At 35.8% G+C, this 17140-nt stretch overlaps 1 protein-coding gene across 1 annotated transcript in view; it reads left to right on the forward strand.

Moving 5' to 3' along the window:
• ENPP1 (ectonucleotide pyrophosphatase/phosphodiesterase 1) overlaps positions 1–17140 on the forward strand; it is a 74229-nt gene that overhangs the window by 36828 nt on the left and 20261 nt on the right. The window contains exons 5-15 of the mRNA XM_045499636.1: positions 860–920; positions 3435–3532; positions 5973–6052; positions 6956–7075; positions 8366–8475; positions 9281–9346; positions 9654–9726; positions 12553–12661; positions 13616–13747; positions 15289–15320; positions 16499–16626. Of these exons, the coding sequence (XP_045355592.1) occupies positions 860–920; positions 3435–3532; positions 5973–6052; positions 6956–7075; positions 8366–8475; positions 9281–9346; positions 9654–9726; positions 12553–12661; positions 13616–13747; positions 15289–15320; positions 16499–16626 (1009 nt within the window). The remainder of the gene's footprint in view (positions 1–859; positions 921–3434; positions 3533–5972; positions 6053–6955; positions 7076–8365; positions 8476–9280; positions 9347–9653; positions 9727–12552; positions 12662–13615; positions 13748–15288; positions 15321–16498; positions 16627–17140) is intronic.

Consider the following 17140-nt stretch of genomic DNA (forward strand, 5'->3'; position numbering starts at 1 on the left):
TTCATGTTATTTTGATATTAGCTACATTGTTAAAAATTTTTTTTATTTTTAAAACAAAAAATTTTTTAATGTTTATTTTTGAGACAGAGAGAGACAGAGCATGAATGGGGGAAGGTCAGAGAGAGAGGGAGACACAGAATCGAAGCAGGCTCCAGGCTCTGAGTTGTCAGCACAGAGCCTGACACGGGGCTCGAACCCACAGACCGCGAGATCGTGACCTGAGCCGAAGTCGGACGCTCAACCGACTGAGCCACCCAGGCGCCCCGATATTAGCTACATTTTTAATGCTGCTTTGTGGAAAGATCACTTTTTGTAGTCCTGGCTATCTTTACGTTCCAGGTTCCCTCGTAATGTAAATGAGGGCAATGTATGCCATGTGTTGAAAGAGTAGATGTGAAATTACTGCCCGAGGTTATATAGGGTATTATGTAAACTGATGCTATTGTGAGGTTTCATCCAGTTACAGGGTTCTTTGAAACTGATAAGAGGAACTAAGACATCAAGGATTTAATACTAGAAGATGTTAGTGGATAAAAGGAGGGTTGTAAATGTTGGCTGAAAATACGAACAACTTGAAAATGGAAAAGATGCCTTTAAGTTCTCACAAATACAGTCACATGTTTGAGTCTTGCATTTAGTTTTCCGTTCATTGTTTTTCTTCCTGATATCAACTGGCTGTTATTTTGAAACATAATAACTTACTGAATTTATTGTATTTCCCTAGAACCATGACCCATATTACATATATATGTGTTAACATGTTTTGTTTTTGGAATCTGTCCTAAGATGTCTCACAGCATCACAGTTATTGTCACTATTCAGTATGTTCACTTTGTTTTATTTCTTGAAAATATTTTAGGAGAGAAGAGTTGGGTAGAAGAAACATGTGAGAACATTAATGAGCCAAAGTGTCCAGCAGGGTAAGATGATATTCTGAGATACTATTTTGTTAAGGTACTATTTTTTTTTCTCTTTCCAAATTGAAAAGATAAAAGTAATAATTAGTCATTGGTTCATTAAATGTTATTTTTAGTCAGGCCCTGTGGTGGGCACTTGTGGCATACGGTTGATTATGGAATGTTCCCCACTCTGGAAGCTAATGGAAAAAAGAGAGGCCACGACTATTTAGTCTTTGGTATTCATGAGGGTCGCTGGAAGTGTGTTGTCTTTCTCCTTAAGAAGAAAGGCCCTTTACTTAGTTTTGAGAATCAAACCTGTAGCAAGTTACTTTACAGCTTCCTTTTTATTTTTTATATTTTGGTTCACTTATAAATTCGGGGGATAAGCAATGTGTCTGTGAGAGAATGTTGCATAAGTTTTATAATTCATCTTTGTTCTTTTTGTCCTTAAAGTATTTTGCCCAGTACCTTGTGTATACTAGGCCATCAAAAAATCTTGTGTGGAATTCAAAGGGGGAGATTTTGTGAAGATGTAACGTAAATTTTCTTTGCTCCACTTGAGATCTACTATTTCATATAATTTGACTTATTCATCTTCAGAAAAATATTTTTACCTTTTTAAAGTAATGAGTTTTTTCCCAAACTATTCAACATTTTAAAGCTGTACGTTAGCTTATTTTGTTTGTGTATATAATTTAGTTTTGCTTTATAAGATGGGCGTTTTTTTTTCTTTTGGATGAAACAGTACTTTTTTTTTTGTTTTGTTTAAAAGAACAGTAATAGCAGCAGCAAAAACTAAACCCAAACCAAAAAATTCCAACAGAAGAGACTTTTTTCAAAGGGTGCGCTCCTGTGCCTTGAGCTGTCTTTTAAGTTCAAGATATCTTGGAAAATTTAGATTTAGTGAATTTTTAATCTTTCTTTTCCTTCTACATATTGATCATTACTTTTCAGTTGTAATGTTGATCCTTGTAGTGGATATGTAACTCTTCCTTTCTTTACAGTAAGATCATAAGTTAGAACATGTGTTATTCTACTGGAAGTTATACCAGTTTATTTACCTGATGGCACAATAAACTGTTTATGTTTTATGTTGATTGAATACAAATAATTTTATACAGTGATGGACCATTGAGACCCTAGGCATTGGTTCTGGAATCTTCCAGCTGAGCTATGATGCAAATACTAGTTAGTGGAAATCACATACCAATATATATATTTTTTTCTTCTTCCTTTTGTGTTTGCATGTGAGAGTAAGCTGAGGAGGAGGTAGAATTGAAAAAGGCAAGAAGAGTTTAGCATTTGCTCTCAAATTTTAAATTACTGAGTAAGCTTTAAGTGGAAAGTTTTTTTACAGTTATCCTGCAGTGTTCAACTCCCTACAGTCTCCCAATTATCATTAGAAGTTCAAAATTTCTGAACCATGCCCATTTTGGTTTGGCCATGTAACAGTTTTCCATAGTTATTCACTTTGACTGAGCACATCATTGTACGTGTTTTTTTTTTTTTTTGTTTTTTTTTTTGCCTCCTTTGGATTAGTGCACCACATACATCGTGTGTGTGTGTGTGTGTGTGTGTGTGTGTGCACATGCATGCACACGCACATGCCCTCATTGTTCATTTCTAGCTTTGGATCATTTGTTGTTTATTTATTTAAATGTAGTAAATACATCTCAAACTTCTCAACTAAATAGTAACATCTTTCAAATACAGTAAACTTAAAAACCAAATGTTATGGGGGCACCTGGGTGGCTCAGTCAGTTGAGCGTCTGACTTCGGCTCAGGTCGTGATTTCGCTGTCTGTGAGTTTTAGCCCCGCATCGGGCTCTGTGCCGACAGCTCAGAGCCTGCAGCCTGTTTCAGATTCTGTGTCTCCCTCTCTCTCTGACCCTCCCCTGTTCATGCTCTGTCTCTCTCTGTCTCAAAAAAAAAAAAAAAAAAAAGGAATAAACGTTAGAAAAAAAATTTAAAAAACCACAAATATTATGTATAATTTTTGTGATATGGGGTACCATCTATTAGATTCATGTAGACAATATCAAAAGGTGGTTGTTCAGGAAAAATCTTAATGGAAATAAAAACATAATTTAGAAAATGCTGTTGCTAACATTTATTCTCCTGGAGATTGGGAAAATATTATTACATTTTAGTAGCATTTGGTCCAGCTTTTGGAATAGCAGGAACCATGAGTGATGTTCTCCATATGGTGGCTCAAAATGGTGTAAATGCTTGAAGATACTATTAGACGATATATGTATATATATATATATATATATATATATATATGTGTGTGTGTGTGTGTGTGTGTATGACATATATATATAGTGAAATATAAAAGCATATATATGAATATAAATGTAATATCTCCTTTATAAGAATGCTTGTTGAACTTGTTAATTTACTTTAGATTACATACTGACCTCAGTGAAAAATTTTCATTTTTCATTTTTCCCTGTGCCAGGGAAAAGTCTTCATTGGATGTGTATCCTCCTTCTGCTTCTTTAAACATTGTTTTTCTTCTTTCTCATTACCCAGGTTTGAAGCACCTCCTACCCTCTTATTTTCTTTGGATGGCTTCAGGGCAGAATATTTACACACTTGGGGTGGCCTTCTTCCTGTTATTAGCAGACTAAGTAAGTAACTTCGGAGGTCACTGTTGAGGTGTCACAGTTTCGGTGAGATAGACTAGGGAGGCAGTCTTTTTTTGGAAAAACACTGGCAGAATGTGTTTTACCAAACCTCTCTATGGCAAAGTAGTTGAACCTGATGATAAGGAACTCGTCTTCAATATTGTAATTACTTTGAAGCTGCCTTTTAAATACTTCTAAGATAATAGTTATACACACACACACACACACACACGTGCGTACAGCATGTGTATATATACAGTTATATATAAATATATACACACGCATATAAATCTGTATGTATTAGAATTTTGGATTCCTTTTGTGGAAAAATCATTTAATAATGATTACATCTTAAAATAGAATTTCAAAAACTGAAGGTATTTCTGATATGCTTCTAGTACTGTAGACATTGAATATTTGCTAGTTATCCTATAGTACCATGTAGCATCCTTCCAATTTCTTTGCTTCACTCAAGGCCTTAATTGGGTGATTATTCTGTAATCAGAATTGATTACAATTGATGCAATAGTAGAATAGTCTTTTCTTAATATTAATGCCAGAGTTTTAAATCACATTAACCCCCAGTTATATGGGTATTACTTGTATCATCGTTACTGAAAAAGGAAAAAAAAAATAGTTTATGGGTATAAAAATTAGAGAACTTTGCTCATTATCAGTGATCAATAATTAAGTAGTTCCAGTGGAACGCTAAACTGAAATGGAAGTAAATACAACTATGTTGGAGTTCTGAATTGTAAAATATTATTTATTAGGCTTGAGTGTATGAGATTAGTTTAAACTTTAAAATCACTCTCAGTAAATACTCAGTAAATACACATTTATTATACTTCTTTTATGACAAACCAAAATAATTTGGGAGTATCTTTTTAAAATTTCAGTTTTTCTAAATGTTTATTTATTTTGAGAGAGAGAGAGAGAGAGAGAGAGGGAGAGAAAGGAGAGTGTGAGCAGGGGAGGGGCAGAGTGAGAGGGAGACACAGAATCTGAAGCAGGCTCCAGGCTCTGAGCTGTCAGCACAGAGCCTGATGCGGGGCTCGAACTCATGGACTGCGAGATCATGACCTGAGCCAAAGTGGGATGCTTAACTGACTGAGCCACCCAGGTGCCCAAAATTTCAGTTTTTAATTTCTACCTAAAAGAAAATCGTTTTTGTAAATAATTATTTGACTTGGAAAAAAAAAAAAGTCTTTAGTAAAAAGCATGCAAGAGCAGGGAAGGCTTTATTCTTACCTGTTAGGCCCATGATGGGCTTTGAAGCTTGAATCTGGCCCTTTGTTGCCATTGAAAGGAAAGTTTGTTTCAATGGCACCAAACATTGCATCCTGAGTTCAGAATTAAATAGCTGCAGCTACCTGTATGTGACGTTTAAAAGAAATCAGTACACCATTTGCCTAAGCCCCAGCTTTGGATAATTGAGGAACATACTCTGTAATTCTGCACTGTTTGGAAGGCATTGAGATAGACACATGCCAACCTGAGGGGCATTTTTTTGGCAATGACTTACTGAGATGCTAGAATCATTAGGTTTATGTATGTTTTTTTTTTTTTTTTTTAATAGTAGAGGTGGGAGAAAAGGAGCGTGACACCAGGGCTAAATCTGGAACAGTCTGACTTCTGTGCCTTTCTCTAACTTGAAGCCAGAAGATGCCTTTTTGTCTTTAGAGCAGTGTTGAGTATATCCAGAGTGAGCTGATTCTGGATTTTCAGGCTGAGACACTGCCACCCCAGCTACTGCTTCACCGTTGTTTTAATTTTGCAGATTTTGCTACTCGTGCAGTTTGTTTTTTCTCTCCTTTATTTTCTAATCAGTGATTCATCACTTACATATGACGCCCAGTGCTCATGCCAACAAGTGCCCTCCCTTCATGTCTATCACCCATTTAGCCCATCCCTTCACCCAACACCCCTCCAATAACCCTCAGTTTGTTCTCTGTATTTAAGAGTTTCTTATGGTTTGCCTCCTTCTCTGTTTTTATTTTATTTTTCCTTCTCTTCCCCTGTGGGCATCTGTTGAGTTTCTCAAATTCCACATATGAGTGAAATCATAGGATGCAGTTTGCTTTTTTTAAATTATCTCTTGTAATTTAGGTATGTGACCACCAAATAATATCAGACAAAGATCTAGTAGGCATCATTATTACAAATGGTCTACCCGGAACTTAATGTTTTTGATAAGTATGGGATAATTATTTCATAGACTTAATTATTTTGTTTAATATTTATCTGAGGAAAACTAACTTGAACACTGAATTTGAATCTGCAGTGTTGCTTTATAATTAACCCTAAATTTTCATATGGTTATAAATCCCTCCTGGGTTAGTTTTTTTTAATACTATTTAGACTTACTTCGTACCAAAGCTAGATGAATTAAACAGATTATTGATTGCATTTAACAACAATCTTTGATTTTTTTCCCTTATAGAAAACTGTGGAACATATACCAGAAACATGAGACCAGTATATCCAACAAAAACTTTTCCCAATCACTACAGCATTGTCACTGTAAGCTCCACATTTCAATTTTTATATGTTCACAGAAGTGGGATGTAAATGTTACATTTTTCGAGGGAATAATTAGACATCAGATCAGAAAAGAATAACTTTTTTCCAAAATGTAGTTAAGCAAGGAAACCTAGGTTTTGGTCTTTGCCTCTGCCACCAACTAGGTGTAGTTCGGGGAGGATCCCTTTCATTCTGGTCTCAATTTTTCCATCTTGAAAAGAGGTGACTGAAGACTCTAAGAACTGAGTTCTTGGTTTCCTTTCGGCTTTAAGATTCTCCAATTTTTGTGTCTTGTTTCTTCTTATGGTTTTGTAGCTTGCTTTGTTGGTACAAATCTGTCCTACACTCATGGATTCTCAACCTGTTCCAGTCATCTTGATGTATGAATTTAAGCAAGCCACTTTGCCTGACTCTAGATAGGATTACAGCCCTGTTTTTGTTTCAAAGTTTGCCAATTTAATTGGAGTCCAAGAGAAAAGTCAAATTCATTAGGTGTTAGGGTTCAAGCCAGAAAATGAATTCTTTAGCTTGTATTAATGCAAGCTCTTCTCAGACTGAACCAAAACATAGTTTGTTCTACAGAAATTCCTTACTCAGCAATGCAATGGGAAAATAGGGCACTTTTTTAGAAATTGAGGAAGCTGCCTATTAATATAGGCCCTTATCCATAGCATTCCTACTTACTTTCTCCTGTTAAATAAAGTACAAATACTATATAAAATCTTGAGTGGTTGGTTGTATTTTAAAAATCCCAAAGTTTTGTTCTTCCCTCCTTAACTCTGCCGAGTTCCCTGTAGCTTCAGTTACATGTTTCTCTTTGATGATTTTGTTTTGTGATTTTATTTAACATGAAAACAAAAAATACCTCACAACTTGCATAAAACCTGTTTTTATATTTTTTAGGGACTTTATCCAGAATCCCATGGCATAATTGACAATAAAATATATGATCCCAAGATGAATGCTTACTTTGCACTTAAAAGTAAAGAGAAATTTAATCCTGAGTGGTACAAAGGAGAACCAGTGAGTTGTTTGTTTGTTTTGGCTACTAAGATTTTTTTTTTTTTTAATTCTCTTCTATTTCAATCAGAGTAAACTACCAGATTCTCTGGAGCTTTTAATAACCTACTTCATTTATTGTGTCGTGGCCATCCTTTTGTAAATGGAGACAGATGCTGATCATCCTGAACACAGCTTGTATCATTGCATAATGAGAGTAGTTTATTTCATAACTGGGTTTGGGTAATTCTGAACCATTTTTCTTTTCTGCTTCATTCCACCTTCTATACACTAGGAGTGTATAGAAGTCGTCGGGGCAATCTTTTGATCCACATAACACTAATGGTTTCTGAAGGAGGTAAACTTTGACTTCATTTGCATTGGCTAACACAAAGATTCTTTCTGGCCATGATTTAGATGTGTTTCTTTGGGGGCGCCTGGGTGGCGCAGTCGGTTAAGCGTCCGGCTTCAGCCAGGTCACGATCTCGCGGTCCGTGAGTTCGAGCCCCGCGTCAGGCTCTGGGCTGATGGCTCAGAGCCTGGAGCCTGTTTCTGATTCTGTGTCTCCCTCTCTCTCTGCCCCTCCCCCGTTCATGCTCTGTCTCTCTCTGTCCCAAAAATGAATAAACGTTGAAAAAAAAAATTTTTAGATGTGTTTCTTTGTATTTTTCAGAAATTTCCACAAAAATCCCATGGGGTCTTTTTAGATAGTCTTGATATTCTTCTTAGAAGGAAAAAGAGCATGATGGGTAATTTACAGGGTATAAATTCAAATTTTAGTGCTGACACTTAAAGCTATGTGACTTTGGGCAAATTATTCTTTCTCTGCCTCCATTTTCTCATGTTTATACTATAGATAATACTGTTAACCTTACGGGGTTATTGTGAGGATTATCTAAATTAATAATTGGGATGCTTAGGGGGATGCTATTTAGAACTGAAATAGGCAATAAGTGCTTAATAAATGTTAGTTACATAACAAAAATGTCAGCAAATTAAGCACATGTATATTTGGGGGTTTTTTCTTCTTTCCAGGGGAAACCCCGTTAAGTAGGGGTGTGGCTCTGAAAGTTGCAGAGATTTCTGAAAACGGACTGTCTATATTTTTTAGGTTAATTTAAGTTCTAATTATTTCATTTTGCTGCTGTTCAGAGTCATATTAAGTGATTATTTTATAGTCTCGCTGCTGGAGCTCATTAACCTCAAACATAGTCTAGCACTTGAGAGAAACACACTGATGTTACATGAGTGTATACTTTGCTAAGAAGTGAACAGTTGTGTAATTTTCTGACTTGCCTTCATTCTCTTCCCCAGATTTGGATCACTGCTAAATATCAAGGCCTGAAAAGTGGTACATTTTTCTGGCCAGGATCAGACGTGGAAATTAATGGAATTTTCCCAGACATCTATAAAATATATAATAGGTAGGTATAGATGCACTTTTTCAGAATTGCTCATTTATTTATTTTTTAATCTCAGCTTCTCCTTTTTATCAAGTTCTAAGTTCTAGCATTTGCATAGTGCGTTAGCTGAAAAAGGAGAATGGCCAGAATAAGAACTCTATCTCAGATAGCTTTTAGGTGGAGGGTAGGTGAGTTTTGAAGGGATGGATGGTCAGTGAAACTAGACAAAGTTTTTTCTGAAGGTTTTCTAGAAAGTGCTGGTTACATGTTACAGTTTGCACTCAGATCTTTGGGCAGGAATAAAAAATGAAGTCATAGTGACTGACTCCAACTTTTTAAGAGTCACGAGCAAATGAGTTCTCCATCAGGTACCTTTTGTGAAATGTGTGGTGGACACATGGGTTATTCATGTGGTAGCAATTGCTATTCTCAGATACAGGCATAATATCATCAGGTAGATGTCAGAAGCACATTTTTAAACCTAGTTGCAGCTTTCATTGGGATGCTTATGGGGACACCATTTAGAACTGTAATTGGCAATAAATGCTTAATAAATATTAGTTACATAACAAAAATGTCAGCAAATTAAACACTTGCCTTCATTCTCTTCCCCAGATCGAAGCTTCCCCAATGTGAACCTTAACTTTTGGTCCTTTATTGGGAAAACAAGTTAGAGTTTTCAAATAAAACTTTTACATTGTTTCAAACACAATTAATGCATGTAATTGCTTTAGTCTTTCAGTGTGCTTGTCAATAAGAAACACACTGATATTTTAAACTCAAACAATGTCACAGACTATTTAATTTTGTTTATCCTTAATTTTAGTTCAGTACCATTTGAAGAAAGGATTTTAGCTGTTCTTAAGTGGTTGCAGCTTCCTAAAGATGAAAGGTATGTAGATGACTAATTTGTATGGTAACTACTCCTTTGTTTTATAGATATCACAGAATATTTAAAAATAAGCAGCAAGAAAACTTTGCAGTTGGCTCTGGCATTTTATATCCAAATAAACTCTTTAGGGAGCTCTTATGGCTACCATTTTGAAGAACTCCAAATCTGCAAATTATTTCTCAGAAAGATTAGAAATGTTACCCCAGTGTTGTAGACTTTTTAATCACTATCAATTGTTAAATTATTCTTTCCATTCTGTTTTACAATGTGTTTATAAAATATTACATTTTGATGCTGTTTGATTTAGACCACACTTTTACACTCTGTATTTAGAAGAACCAGATTCTTCAGGTCATTCATATGGACCAGTCAGCAGTGAGGTAAGTACCTTTTTATCAGTGATTACTTCATGAAACCTGGTGTCATGTAGCTAAACCTGCTTTGAAGCAGGTTTCTAGACAATTCTAGCAAGATTCCATGATTCTGGGAAGAGTAGTAAGCACAATTTTAACTAAACCAAAGGATGCACTCTAGTAAAAATAACAGTAGTCTTGTCTATACTTTCCACAGTGCTCAGTTGAACTGATGGTAAATTAAATTCCATATTCTCATTTCCAAAGCCTTTATCCACTACATTTATCCCTACATTGGCTTAAAAACTAAGGGTCTTTGGAAGTTTTGTAAATGGGTAAGACTCCAATTTTCTTTTTTTCTTTCTTTCTTTCTTTCTTTTTTTTTTTTTTTTTTTAAATCTTGACTTATTTTATTCTGTGTTTGAGAAACAAGAGTGTGGATAGCAAAGGTTCAGGTAGCCAGGGTTCTGGCCTGTCCATAGACTGGTTTCTTTTTTTTCTTTTTTTTTTAGTTCTTGTTTTGATGTTTATTTGTTTATTTATTTATTTATTTATTTATTTTTTTTGAGAGAGAGAGGCAGAGTACGAACAAGGGAGGGGGGCAGAGAGAGGGAGACACTGAATCCGAAGCAGGCTCCATGCTCTGAGCCGTCAGCACAGAACCCAACGTGGGGCTTGAACTCACGAACTGTGAGATCATGACCTGAGCCGAAGTTGGATGCTTAACTGACTGAGCCACCCAGGCACCCCTAAGTTTTGTTTTTTTTCTTCTTAATTCAAGTTAGTTAACATACAGTGTAGTCTTGGCTTCAGAGGTAGAACCCAGTGATTCCTCTCTTACATATGGCATCCAGTGCTCAATTTTCTATGTAAATATAGGAGAATTAGTCAAATAACACAAGAAGCCTACTATGATCTCTCCACCTTAGGAGATCTAGCTCTGACCTCTGAGATCATGCTTACAACAGAGCTTGGGCATTAAAGAATAGGAGATTTTGTCAACACTATAGAAAATTTCAAACAACCATGGTTTTATTGAACAGTTACTAGGAAGTTAGAGATGGGGAAATGGCTCATGTACTAAGGCTGTCAACATGAGATCTTACTTGACCTGATGCCCTTTTAGGAACTTAGCCAACCCCTGGCTAGGTTTGTAATCGGTATAGTGCTTTGAAAGATCAAATACTGCTTTCAGTTTTTGTGCGGCCATAGAATTTTTATATCTTGGAGCAGAGGAAGCATTGGAACAGAAAACGATTTGAGCTTCTTTCCTTGTACTTCTAAGCTGACTTCCCTTATGCCGCATATTTTATCTGTGACCCAAGATCTGAAAAGAAACAGGGAGTAAGGATCTACGAATATTGGTGGTCATGGTGAAAGGAAGAAGAGGTATAGCCAGGGTCCCTAATCTCAGAATCCTTGTTATCTTTTCCCCCATATGACTGTAAGAGATAAAAGACTAGGAATAGCTAGAATTTCACCCTAGTCTGCATAGTTTGTGAGCCTCAAAGTCTCTTTAGCACAGAGTCCAGACCAGAGCCTATCCTAACATGTCTATTGGCTCCTAACATCTCCAGCAGCTCTAATATAGTTAGTAATTCTGTGTGCCCTTGCTTTGCTCTTTAGAGGTGGGGTAAGGAAGACACATGGTCAATAGGTGACTGGGTCATAATTGGTGACAGGGAAAAGTTTTGTGTCAGTGTTATCTTGGTTTGACAATTGACCAGATGCTAGTGTAATTTTTATTCTTTCACTAAATTCACTGACACAACTCATGTCTAGGTCAGTCTGGCTACAAGGAAGTCTGAGGATCATTTTGTAATTGTTTGGTTATCAGCTCATATAAATTATGAAATCGGTGCTGCCTTTCTAATTTCACTGAAGATTTTCCAAAGGACTATTTTTGTGATTCATCTTCATTCAAGAATTCTTCATTCAAGAATTTTTGTATCATCGTCCCCAGCTTGTAAACTCTGTTAAATTCTAAAATTACTGGCACATCAAAACCCACTTGATTTTAATACTTAAAAACTCCAACTTGCATTACTTGGGTGACTTTGAATGAAAGACCATATTGAAGGAGGTTGTTTCATTATTACAGTGGAATAAATTGACTATAGAGATAAGACTGATTTGATACATTACAGAAAGCACATGTAGAGCTGCAAAGAATTTTCCTGGTTTTGCAAGGAGAGCCGAAAAGAGAAATGTCAAAAGCAAGTTACTAAAACTATTTGCTAGTCTGTCCTCGTGATAGATGTGTGCAAAATACATGCAGTTTGCAAGGAAATAATGGGTTCCTAGGAGTTCAAATTTAAAACATTTTTGTCAATGTTTATTTATTTTTGAGAGAGAGAGACACACACAGAGTGTGAGTGGGGATGGGCAGAGAGAGGGAGACACAGAATCGGAAGCAGGCTCCAAGCTCTGAGCTGTCAACACAGAGCCCGATATGGGGCTCGAACCTACGAACCGTGAGATCATGACCTGAGCCAAAGTTGGAGGCTTAACTGACTGAGCCATCCAGGCACACCCTAGGAGTTCTAGTTTTAAAAATCAAACATAATGAACTATAAAGCATTTCATGAATAATTTTAACATTTTTGGCAATTTAGACGATCAGGTCGGCTAGTGACATTTCCAGTACTTAGGATTGAGCATGTACGGGATTTGGGCCCTTCTTTTTATTAATGGGCACTGTCTTACCTGGCTTGTCTTAGCCTAATGCAAATCATATGTAGTTCATCATAGTAGTTGCATCCACTGAACTTTTCCTTTATGAACAGAGATAGCTTTACACAGAAATAGCCGTTAATATGGAATCCATCACATGAAATTGCTTCCCTTTCTTAGGTCATCAGAGCTTTGCAGAGGGTTGACAACATGGTTGGCATGCTGATGGACGGTCTAAAGGAGCTGAACTTGCATCAGTGCCTGAACCTCATCCTTGTTTCAGATCATGGTAACCTGAATTTTCATCATTTACCCTTCAGGTTAAATGGTGCCCCAAAAAAGGGTTCCTTGACTGGTTATTGTTTCATTATTTATTTTGATTGTTACAGTTAATTCTTTGTTGTTGTTTTTTTTTTAATGTAGTTTGTTGTGGAAAATGTTTAGGAAAAAATCATATAAAATATAAAGTACAAGTAAAGCACAGAATTCACAGCTATCAATGATAATGCACCCATTTCCTGATTTGAGGAAGGTTTGTACCAGGAATTTTGAAAAGTTAAAAAAAGTTTTTTAATGTTTAATTTTGGTAAATGTAGTGTAATAATTTTAGATTTAATGAATACATTATTATGTACATCTTCTATTTAGCATAAAAATCTGATTTTAGAAGCAGTATGTATTAATGTTAGCACTATGTTAATTTCACTTTTTACTTATTTGGCCTTTAGAACATGTTTGTGTAACAGCCTTGAGAGTGCAGAAGCAATCAATGTACAAGAAAATAGAAAACATGCCCTTTTCGTTTGTTTTTTTTTTCTTGTTGTTATTGTTTGTGTCAGAAATAATTGCTAAAAGCTATTTCTAGAAATAGCTGTAAGAAGTTTTGTTCCAAAGAAAATGCAGTTCTGGAATGAGACTGAGAATTTTATAATACCAGTTACTATTCTAGGTGATCTTATGAAAACAACTAAGCTTTGCTATTTGGTCTGAAGCTGTGATATTCCTCCTCACCTACCTAAATTAGAAGAAACAATAACGTAATTGTGGATGAAGGGGAAAAGATTTTTTTTTAAGTGAAATGGTGGATACAGTTGAAGTTCTGTGTCTTACCTACTAGATGTTTAACTCACATGAGCACTGAGCACATATTTATTGAATTAAATTCTGGAAGTGAAGGAAATTCTCTTCTATGTGTGAAATTCTTTATTGAAGTTATAACATGTTTGGGAATTTTTTCTCCTAGGCATGGAACAAGGCAGTTGCAAGAAATATGTGTATCTGAATAAATATTTGGGAGATGTTAAAAATATTAAAGTTGTATATGGACCTGCCGCTCGCTTGAGACCCTCTGATGTCCCGGATAAGTACTTTTCATGTAAGTATATATGGACGCTAACTTTGAATGTGATTACATTCTGAATATATTCCTCTAAATTATTGTATCTCCACACTAAAGTGCATCAAGTTAATTTCCTTTGCATGATTAAATCTCCAATGCAGGTCTTCTGCACCCAAAGGGATTTTATTCAAGACATAGATCTAACCACTTATTTTTGTTTTTTGTTGCTAAGCATATTATGTGTGTGTGCTCAGTACATTTTTATGTCGTAGTGTGTGTTTTACTTGTATTGGGTTCGAGATTACTTGTACTAAAAATAAAAACAAAAACAAAAAACAAAACAAAACTTAAAAGAAAAGTTCATCTGCATTTATTCAAGTTTCATTAATGACATTCCATTAAAATAACTTAGAGCTGTTATAAAATAATATTCTGTCACAAGGAGGAATGCAGGAAATTCTGTAATTCTTATAATTCCATAAACAGCTGGTTTCTGTCCTCAGAAATGACTTTCTTTTACCATTCTAAAACACAGTGAGAATGTGTTTCATAAACAGAGAAGAAGAAATTTCAATTCTGTGTTGACCACATGTGCAACCCAAATTGCCAAGGAAATTTTTTAAATGTTAATTCTTTTGCAAGTCAAGTGCATTTCCTAACTGTTTGCACCTCTGTTATAGCCTGCTTAAAAGTCGTATACAATTGTTATAAAACCTGTTATAAAACCCTATAGGCAGAGGCAGTGCCCAGAGATGTTTAGTATGGAATGCCTAAGCTTTAACCTTCTCTCATTAGGCCTCTGTTTCCCAAATTAAGGCAAAAATATCTATATTTATTTATCAATATACATACATGAAATATATATACAAAACATTTATTGTATCTGAAATTTTTTTTCAAACTTGTATAAAGTATGGCTAGAAGAATCTTTGGAAATCTAGACATATATTGATTTGTAGCACAGAAGACACTACGTAAATCTGTGTGGTCTTGCTATGCAAATTCAGTTACAAAACTATCTACCTGCTCTCTCTTCTACGTTCTCCAGTGTCCTTTTTATTTGGAAATTCTGGAGTTACCAAATATCAAAATATATAAAATAAAAAGTAACAGTTTCCTTAAATCTCCCTAATTCACACCTCATTTCCTCTCTCTAGAGATTAAACACTGTTAGGCTTGGAATGTCTTCCCAGATATCTGCTATGCGTATATAAAACACTATTTTTTTTTAAATTTTTACACATGAAATCATACTAGATCTAGATGCATGGTCATATTTATGGATGGCCAGGTGAATGGACACACATATGGATGAACAGATGGATGGATACATAGATATTCCTTAACTTGTCTCTTCATTTAACAGTACGACATGATTTCACAGGCATGGGGTGGTTCCTAAAGATCTGTCTCATTCCTACCAACCACTAATATATAATGGTTTAAATAAGCTGTTTGGAACCTGCTTTGTTATTTAGATACAGAGTTTGAGTCTGACATTCAACATTTTTGTTTTATTTTTATTTCTAATTGTAGCATAACATCCATGATTAATTCTTATCTTTGTCCCCCTTCAGTTGATTATGAAGACCTTGCCAGAAATCTTTCCGTGAGTGTATTTATTTTTCCATTATTTACTTATTGTTAGTTTTAATATATATTTAGAAAAAAAGTTCAGTATCTGTTCTTGGGATTTTTTAGCATTAGAATTTTTGAGTATGTGGGCCAACATTTAAACGCCCTATAGTTTTTATTTTTTTTTTATTTTTTTTTTTAACGTTTATTTTATTTTTGAGACAGAGAGAGACAGAGCATGAACGGGGGAGGGGCAGAGAGAGAGGGAGACACAGAATCGGAAACAGGCTCCAGGCTCCGAGCCATCAGCCCAGAGCCCGACGCGGGGCTCGAACTCACGGACCGCGAGATCGTGACCTGGCTGAAGTCGGACGCTTAACCGACTGCGCCACCCAGGCGCCCCTAAACGCCCTATAGTTTTTAAAGATTTTTAAGGACACACCCCAATAAACCAGCATTGAAAGTTTTTAAGAATTCATTTATTGTCATCAATTAATTTTTATAACAGTAAAGAAATAATTGGAAAAAATAGAAGGGAAAAAGTCTATAGCTATCTCAGCATAGGTACTGTTGGCATTGTTATATATTTCCTGCCAATCCTTTTATGCCCATTTAAAAAATAAATTCTTGACTTGGTGATGAGTTATCTATAGTACATTTTTTTACTTGATATGTTTTATTTATTTATTAAAGTTTATTTGTTTTGAGAGAGAGAGAGCACACAAGCAGTGGAGGGACAGAGAGAGGGAGAGAGAGAATCCCAAGTAGTCTCTGCACAGTGTGAATGGGGCTCCAGCTCACAAAACTGTGAGATCCTGACCTGAACTGAAACGAAGAGTCAGACACTTAACCGACTGAGCCACTCAGGGGTCCCGAAGTGTTTTAAATATTGAAGAAAATGATTACCATTGCAGTTATAAGAATGTTTGGAAATGGCATCATCGATAGTAACCCAAATATTAATGAATGGCATAGTCTAAGAATTTTAGTTTTTTTTTTTATGTAGCAATTATGATTTCCTGTAAAAAATACGAATATTGAATCGTTGGGAATAGAGGGACTCCGTTATTTTTGCACCTGCGACTTACTGAGCAGACTGGTAAAATTTTTGATAGAAAAAAAATCTTACGGAATTAGAATACAGTCTCAAGAGAAGTTTACATCTAAGAAAATATCGAAATAAGAGTTTTTCTTTACCTTCTGTAATATCAGTGCCGGGAGCCAAACCAGCACTTCAAACCTTACCTCAAGCATTTCTTACCGAAGCGTTTGCACTTTGCCAAAAACGACAGGATTGAGCCCTTGACATTCTATTTGGATCCTCAGTGGCAACTTGCATTGTAAGTTCTGATGGTTTCCAGGTAAACCTCACCTGATATGTTAGTCATTCCGTGTAACCATTGGGCCCTTTTGAACAGTGTTGTTGTATGAAAACTGTGCACAGATGATTCTCTTCACTCTGTCCTGGGGCTTCTCAACCCAGGATTGACCTTTTGGGGTCAGACCATTCTTTGTTGTGGAGAGCTGTCCTGTGCACTGTGGGATGTTTGAAAGCATCCCTGGCTTCTACCCACTAGATGAAAAAGCACCCTTTCCATAGTTGAGCCAACCAAAAATGTCTGCAGACATTGCTATAGGGTTCCCTGGGGAGGGCCATCCACCCCCAGCTGAGAGCCACTCCTCTGCCCACATCCATATTGATTATTTATGTTCCATGTTGGTGTTACCACTTGCCGCTCTTATCTCTTCTGCACATTACAGTTATCCTAATAATACCTTCAGATCCAGCGAATAATTGGTAAAACCTCTTTATGATAATGAGCAATTGCTTTCTTCATTTTACAAAGTTGTTTT

The sequence above is a fragment of the Leopardus geoffroyi genome, chromosome B2, assembly GCF_018350155.1.
Source record: "Leopardus geoffroyi isolate Oge1 chromosome B2, O.geoffroyi_Oge1_pat1.0, whole genome shotgun sequence".
Lineage (NCBI taxonomy): Eukaryota > Metazoa > Chordata > Mammalia > Carnivora > Felidae > Leopardus > Leopardus geoffroyi.